The sequence below is a fragment of the Gordionus sp. m RMFG-2023 genome, chromosome 1 (assembly GCF_954871325.1).
Source record: "Gordionus sp. m RMFG-2023 chromosome 1, tfGorSpeb1-WG-v2, whole genome shotgun sequence".
Lineage (NCBI taxonomy): Eukaryota > Metazoa > Nematomorpha > Gordioida > Chordodea > Parachordodidae > Gordionus > Gordionus sp. m RMFG-2023.
Window position 1 is genome coordinate 72,911,204 of NC_088775.1, and position 8,772 is coordinate 72,919,975.

General features: G+C 29.6%; 1 protein-coding gene across 1 annotated transcript; it reads left to right on the forward strand.

The window, feature by feature from the left end:
- The first annotated feature begins 2,640 nt into the window (after positions 1 to 2,640).
- Positions 2,641 to 3,567, forward strand: LOC135929628 (uncharacterized). Its single transcript, XM_065466296.1, has 2 exons — positions 2,641 to 2,923; positions 2,978 to 3,567. The coding sequence occupies exons 1-2, from the start codon at positions 2,641 to 2,643 to the stop codon at positions 3,565 to 3,567; spliced, it is 873 nt and encodes a 290-aa protein (XP_065322368.1).
- Positions 3,568 to 8,772: the final 5,205 nt, after the last annotated feature.

The following is an 8,772-nucleotide window of genomic DNA, read 5'->3' on the forward strand; positions in this document are numbered from 1 at the left end:
AACACAAGATTTGACAAAACTAACAATGAGTTGCATTCAATTCCTATTCCAACAAAGGTATTAAAGTTGATTACATAAAAAATCCTTAATTTGAAAAATTTTATAGTTTGGTCATTAAAATTGTTTCTAATTTTTGTTTATGTATTTTATATTTTTCATTTGTAGCCTTATTAATAATCTGTCTATTATAGCTTATATGTATGTGGCACTTGTTTTTATTAGTTATGTTGGTTTCATATATTGAACCATTTAGATTTTATTGAATTTTTTTACAAGAAATATATCATATATTCATTTTTAGTTTCTTTAAGGTTAATATCACAGTCCAAAATAAAAATATAATTTGCATATAATCTAATAATTAAAACTTATAATCTGAAAATATAATAAATAAAATTAATATAGTCCCCTTCAATCTCAGGAAAAATTGATATATATATCATAATTTCATTTTTTAGCTAATTTAGATTTTACCTCATTCTTTATTATTATGTTTTTTTTTCAGCTGCAATCATAAATAATGGTAAGCAGCTTTACTTTATTACATGACACCTAACCTCCTAATAGAGTATATAATATAACAACAATCTTTTATTTTACAAAAGGTATGGACACAAATAGGTGTTGATTTAAGTGCTTTGCCTGAAAGTGAGGATGGCTATAAATACATTGCTGTAGCAGTTGATTATTTCAGCAAATATATTGTAGCCATGCCTTTAAAAGATAAAACAGCAAAATCGGTATCACGCTTCCTTTATTCGTTACTATGCACACATGGTAGGGCAAAAGTATAATAAATTTAGTAATAAAATATTAATATTATATATAGATTCAAATTAATGATCAAGGACGTGAGTTTGTTAATTAAATAAGCAATAATTTTCACAAACTCGTAGGGACCATGCAGAGGGACAAGTGCTTATCACCCTCAAGCAAATGGCATGGTTGAAAGAGTGAATAGGACAATCCAAAATGCACTACTAAAGTGTATTAAGGATGATCAATTAATTTGGACAGATGCCTTGCCTGGCATAATATTTGCCTATAACACTTCTCTACACGAATCTTCGAAATTTACACCATATGAGCTGATGTATGGTAGAAAAGCAAAACAAGCTTATGGGGTATGATAAATCTCATTTTATAATCATATACTATATATTATGTCTCTATTTAAGATTGACGAGGAAGAGGATATTGATCCTGACAATGTACCTGAAGGAGATTTGGAATCTTATTTTCAAGATACAGTTTCCAGGATGAATGATATTCATGAGATATGCTGACAATAAAGATCTTGCTCAGCTTAAACAGCAGAGGGATTATAGAAGTCGTAATGCTGGTAGAAATAACCATTATTTAGTCAATGATCAAATGCTTATTTGGAACAGCCATCGGGCTGACAGGAAAGGTGGTAAAATGACCAGACCTTGGATGGATCCTTATACAATAGTTAGGATTCTTAAAAGTGAAATTTATCATTATTATTAAATTATTTTTAATATTTAGGCAATGTTGAGCTCATGAATGCTAGCGTTAGCATTTTAAAGAGCAAAGCAAATATATGTAATATCGCATGTCTTAATTGTTATTTATATCGTATATCTTATTTATGTCGCATCGTTATAACGCATGTCTTTTTATATCTTTTCTAATCTTTATATATGCGTAAATTTTATATACAATTTAAATAAAGCATTTAAATTATTTAAAAAATGTTATTATCTTATATATTATTTCTAATCCTGTTTTATCTCACATCTCTATATTAAAATTTAACATTTTCGAACTTAACCTTAAATTAATATATAAAACTTTGAGAGTTAATTTTAAATACAAATTAAGCAAAATTGCCATAAATATCAATGTAATAGAAAATATAATACTTAATCTTTACACGTCAGTCATAAATGTCAGTATTATTAAAAATTATATTTAATCTTTACACGTCAGTCATAAATGTCAGTATTAATAAAAATATTATATTTAATCTTTAGATATCAGTCATAAATGTCAGTATTATTAAAAATATTATATTTAATCTTTACACGTCAGTCATAAATGTCAATATCACTAAAATATTATATTTGATCTTAACATTGTTGTATTATGTCAAGGATATATTATATTTTTATATGAAAAAGAATGATGTCAAAGATATATTATATGTTTATATGAAAAAGAAATGAGGTTAAAGATTTTTTTGTATTTTATTTAGAAAGAAATAATAATGTTTTTTTTCATGATTCGAAGATTGTAATTTATTTTTTTAATAATATATATTTTGATTTGTAGAAACCAAAAATAAAGTCTAAAAAAGCAAAGTTATTGTTAGTTATTTTTCCGTTAAGACTACAAAAGTGGTGCCACGGACAAGATATCTGGGTAATAGTGGACGCAGTGTACTAATAAAAAAATACAATCACGGTGGAAAATAAAAAATTCTTAAAAATAAAAAGGTAAGAAATTTTTGAAATATATAAAATGATGTGCATTTATATAATTTTGATATTATTAATTATATTTGGGTTAATATATTGTTTAACTTTTAGTAATGTTAAAATATTTATAATAAAAGTTTTAATAAATTTTTTATAAATTTGTGATAAAAGAAGTATAAAAACTCAAAAGTATGTGGAAATGGTTCCACAGAGAAATAATTGTATTATAGCTCTAGTAGTGATATGTTTATGGATAATTGGTATTATGATACATCGGAAAAAAATAAAAAGAGTTATAGAAAGAGATAGAATAAAAATTACGGAGGAAATTGAAATAAAAAATAATGAAATTGAAAAAGGAAAAGATGAAAGGGAAGTAAAAAACGTTAATGAAAATGAAAGAATTAGGGAAGAGATGTTAAATTTAAAGGATGAAATATGGAAAATCTTAAATGAAAATATGATAGAAGGAATGAGGAAAAGTATCAATATTATTAGATAGGGAGAGGAACGAAAAGATATTGATAATAAATTAGAAATAGAGATTAAAGATGAAAATGGAATAAGAGATAATAAACGAAATAATTATAGTCATGGAGAAAATTGTGAGAGAAGGTATAATGAAAGGGATTTCAAAAGAGATGATCGAAGAAATGATAAGGAATACGATCATTTTAAAGAGTATAATACGTCAATGAATTTGCAGAGAAATGAAAGGGAAAATTGGGAAAAAGAAAATTTTTTCCGAAATAGATTTAATCGTCCTAAGATTAATATGCAAAATGTAAAATGCTATTCATGTGGAGAATTTGGGCATATAGGTAGAAATTGTGTTCAGAACGGTGCAATGTTTAACAAGCAACCGATTAAATGTAATAGATGTGGAGGAATGGGACATAGTAGTGAAAAATGTTATGTTGCGACTTATCGTATTATGGGAAATAATCAAAGAACATTTCAATGTGAAAGATGTGGAAAAATGGGACATGCTAAAGAGAATTGTTATGTAAAAGAACCGATAAATGGGGAAGCATTTCCGGCAGTGAAATACATAGCACCGGCATCTAATGTAAGAGTGCTACAGAATAATGATATGTTGAAAGAAGATAAAGTTGAAAGAAGATAAAGTTGAAAGAAGATAAAGTTGAAAGAAGATAAAGTTGAAAGAAGATAAAGTTGAAAGAAGATAAAGTTGAAAGAAGATAAAGTTGAAAGAAGATAAAGTTGAAAGAAGATAAAGTTGAAGTTATGTGTTTTAAATGCAGAAAGGAAGAACATAGTGCAATAGAATGTCGAGAGAGGTGACTAGATGATAGTGAAAGTAATAAAATGGAGGGTATTACATTAAAGAATGAAATGGAATTTTGTGTGGATGGAGATGTAGAAATTAAGAGAGATATAGTAGGTAAAAAAAATGTAAATTTGGTAAATGGTGGTATTATAAAGGATTATAGAATCTCTGTTTTAAAATTAGAGGACAAAAGTGAGAAGGATAAATGTCCTCGTGTGGAAATAGTTGTAGGAAGTAGAAAAATATCGATGTTATTGGATACAGGTGCGGCAATATCGATCGTAGGTTATGAAAATTTTTGTAGATATTGGCCAGAGGAGAATATAATTAAAGAAGAGATGAGAGTTAAACACTTTGATGGATCGGAAATAAAGGTTGTAGGAAAAATTGAAGTGCCGTTTGTAATAAATGATATAGTTAATTATTTAAATTTGTGGATTGTAGATAAAAAGGTGGATACTATTATGGGTTGGGAATGGATTGTTAAGATAGGTCCATTAAATAATTTTTGGGGTATCTTTTCAAATGAAATTAAACGGGATGAAATGATTGAAGTTCAGAACGATGAAATAAAAAATCGAGAATTATGTCATGCAAAAAGTGAAATCATTGGAAATGGTGTGATGGGTAATCGAAAAGGTGAATTTGAAAAAAAAAAATATGCCGCAAACACGGATAGTTCCAGTTAAAAAAAGAAAGGTAAGATATACTGAGTTGTCGCAAAGTGTTAATATTATGGAAAATGACGATCCTGGAGAGGTAAAAAAGGAAATACCTTGTAGAAAATGTATTAATGAGCGAAATAATGATGAAATAAAAATAGTCACAAAAACAGAAGAAATAGAGGAGAAAATTATTAGTCAAGAAATGTATAAGGAACTGGATAATGGAAAGAAAGATATACCAGTGTTACAGAATTTCCCGGCGAAATTTGTAAGAAAAAAAGAGGAAAAGAAGATTAATGGAGGGGAAGGAAAGGAACAATTGTCGAATTTGGAAAATTGGAAACTTGCAGTGGCAGTTTTAATGAATAGTTATAGTGAAATTTTTGAGGAGAAATTAGGATGTTTAGTGGATTATGAAGTTGATATCCGTTTAAAGGAAGGTTTTGTACCGCAGTATTGTCCGGTGCGGAGAGTTCCATTTGAATGGAGGGCGGAAATGGAAAAAGAGTTGGACAACTGGGCGAGAGATGAAATTATTTGTCCTATTGGTTACAGTGAATAACTCCGTTGGTTCCTGTTAGAAAGACCAATGGAAAATTGAGGTTATGTGCAGATTTTAGAGTGACCTTGAATCCTTGGGTTGTAGAGGTGAAATATCCGTTACCGCGAATAGAAGAAATGGCCAGTTTGAAAGGGGAAAAATATTTTTCCAAGATTGATTTTTCGTGTGCATATTTGAAATTACCGATGGCGAAAACGACTAGGAAGTTGTTGACGATTACGACATTCAAGGGATTGTTTACATTTTGTCGATTACCATTTGGGTTAAGTGTATCAGCCCCTATTTTTCAGCGGACAATGGCTGCTGTTTTCCAAGGTTTAGAGGGTGTTTTTTATTATATGGATGTTTTGGTGGTAGGGATAACGATGAAACAACATGATGATAGGCTAGAAGAAGTATTTATTAGAATACGAAATAAAGGATTAAAGGCGAGTGGTGAAAAGAGTGTGTTGGGAGTAACTGAAGTGACGTATTTGGGTCATAGGATTAATGGATTGGAGGTAAACCCGTTAGATAAGAATTTGTTGAGTATTGCAAATTTGAATAGGCCGACCAGTAAAGTAGAGGTCCAGTCGTTTATGGGAATGGTAAATTATTACCATCGGTTTATATCGAGTTTTGTGGAAATAGCTGCACCTTTATATGAATTATTAAGGAAAGGGGTACATTTTGAATGGAAAGATGAACAAGAGATTGCGTTCAGAACGTTAAAAGAGAAAATTGGGAAAGAGCCCATTCTAGTATGTTTTAATAGTGATCTGGAAGTAGTTTTGGCTGTAGATGCATGTAATAGAGGAGTAGGTGGAGCGATGTTGCATTTGATAGATGGAATGGAAAGACCTGTTTTATTTTTCTCGAGAGGTAGAAAAGAGGTATTCAGTGATAGGGCAGGAGGCTTTAGCTGTGATTTTTGGATTAACGAAATGTCGGAATACCTTATAGGTAGGAAGTTTGTTGTTTTTACAGATCATAAGCGGTTGGTCCACTTATTCAAGAAAGATAACAAAGAGTTGATGTTATCGCCTCGACTTCAGCGATGGTTATTGTTAGTAGGAAGTTTTGATCTGGATTTAAAATATCGAAGGGGAAAAGAGAATTAGTTACCTGATATTTTGTCAAGGTTAGGTGCTGGCGAAAGTTTGGATGAATCGGTGATTTTGAAAATTGATAATCGGGAAGAATGTCTTGTACGTACGATAATGAGAAGTATAAAGGGTAGCCCAACGACATGGGAAGATATACAAAGGTTTACAAGGAAAGATAGAGAATTAGCGATAGTTAAATTATGTATAATGGGAAAGAGATCATGGAAAAATTATGATAAAGTTTTCAAAAATATTGAAACAGAATTAACTATAGTAGACGATTGTATTATGAGGGGACCCCGAGCTGTTATACCCCGATAATTGAGGGAAAAAATTTTGAATGTTATACATGCGGGTCATCAAGGAGTTACTCGTATGAAACAATGGGGAAGAGAGTACGTATGGTGGCCGAAAATGAAAGAGGATATTGATAAATTGGGAAAAGAATGTGAGATTTGTAATACATGGTCTGACATGCCCCGTAAGGATAAAAATAGTACATGGCTAAAAGTTGTAGAACCAGGAGAGAGGGTTCATGTTGATTTATTCGAATATGAAGGAAAAAAGTATATATTAAGTGTAGATGCGTTCTCCAAATGGATAGAGTTTAAAGAAATTCATGGGTTAACGGCGAATATTGTGATTAAACATTTTAAAAAATATGGGCGAAGTTTGGTATTCTGAAAACTGTAGTATCGGATGGTGGACCAGCTTTTATCGGGGAAGAATTCAAGAGATTCTGTGAAAAAATGGGTGTATATCATGTGTTAACGCCACCGTATCATCCCAGTTCCAATGGACAGGTGGAACGGATTGTAGCGAGGGTTAAAGGATGGTTGAAGAAAACCAAAAGTGGAAAAGGAGAAATGTGGGTGAAGCATTTGTATTATAATAATGCGATGGGTAATGATGGTTTGTCTCCGGCAGAAAAAATGATAGGCCGGAATGTCAGGATGTTTTTAGATATGTTAATACCCAGTGAAGCTGAGGTAGTTATAAAGGATATTGATAGAAGGGAATTAAAATATACTGTGGGACAGTTAGTGTGGATTAGATTATATGGAAGTACAAAAAAAATGGGAGAAAGGAGTAGTAATAGAGAATTTAGGAAACAAATTAAATAGGGTAAAATTTGATGATAATAGTGAAGGTGTCAGGCACAGGGATCAGTTGCGGAAGAGAGTGCATAGAAATGGTTGAAAGAGGAAATTGCAAAAAAAGAAAATATTTAGGATAGTTCCTGGTTAATAAAGATGTAGATAATCGTGTAATCAAGAAGCAATCACTACCCATGTACATCGTATGTCCAACGTAAAAGAGGAACGACACTATGTTAGGAGGACAAAAAGTTATGAGGATACTACTAAAATCGCCTAAAAGAAAGGAGGATGGCAATGTTAGAATCGACCTTCTAAAAGTACTGGGATAATTATCAAGATCTGATTGAGTGTAAGTGATAAAGAAGAAATGCAGACATAAAATATGGTTCAAACAAAAAATTATGGGAATCATTTATTGAATGCTTATACGCTGATTTTTTTTTGAATGATTAAAATTTTTTTTGCATAGTGATTTAAAAAAAAATATATATAATTTTGCCCAAGATTTTTGTTAAGGGGGCGTGTTGTAGTATGTCAAGGATATATTATATTTTTATATGAAAAAGAAATGATGTCAAAGATATATTATGTTTATATGAAAAAGAAATGAGGTCAAAGATATTTTTGTATTTTATTTTAAAAGAAATAATAATGTTTTTTTTTCATGATTCGAAGATTGTAATTTATTTTTTTAATATTATATATTTTGATTTGTAGAAACCAAAAATAAAGTCTAAAAAAGCAAAGTTATTGTTAGTTATTTTTCCGTTAAGACTACAAAAAACATGTCAGTCATAAATGCCAATAGACTAAATTAGAACCTATTTAAAAGAGGGATTCACTTAAATATCTATAACAATAGAAAATATAATACTTAATCTTTGCACGTCAATCATAAATGTCAGTATTAATAAAAATATTATATTTAATCTTTACACGTCAGTCATAAATGTCAATATCACTAAAATATTATATTTGATCTTAGCATGTCAGTCATAAATGCCAATATCACTAAATTACAATCTAGTTAAAACAGGGAATTACTTAAATATCTATAACAATAGAAAATATAATATTTGATCTTTACACGTCAATCATAAATGTCAGTATCATTAAAAATATTATATTTAATATATGCGCGTTAGTCATAAATGTCAATATCACTAAAAAATAATATTAAATCTTAACATGTCAGTCATAAATGTCAATATCACTAAATTGGAATTTATTTAAAACAGGAATTCATTTAGCATTTGGCCCCGGGCCGGTAAATTTTTTTAAAAAAAAATTCGTTTCGTCCGGGGTAAACTTTTTTAAAAATATTTCGGGCGGGCCTGAAAAATTAGGCCCATTGCAGATCACTAATTCAAAGCTTATTTGAATATTTTGTTGTACAATATTATAACCTTCTTATAGCAATTATATTGAAGTCAATATAATTACAAAATATTAGAAGTTAAATTACATAATTATAAAATAGTATAGGGGAGACTAGGGTTAGGTAAACCCCGGGGCTTGGAAAACTATTTAATCTCATTTTAAAATTAAATAAACCAGAAGGTTAAAATTTTATCCTAATATAGTTTTCATTAATAAATGATTGCTAAAATTTTTATTTAGAAATAAAA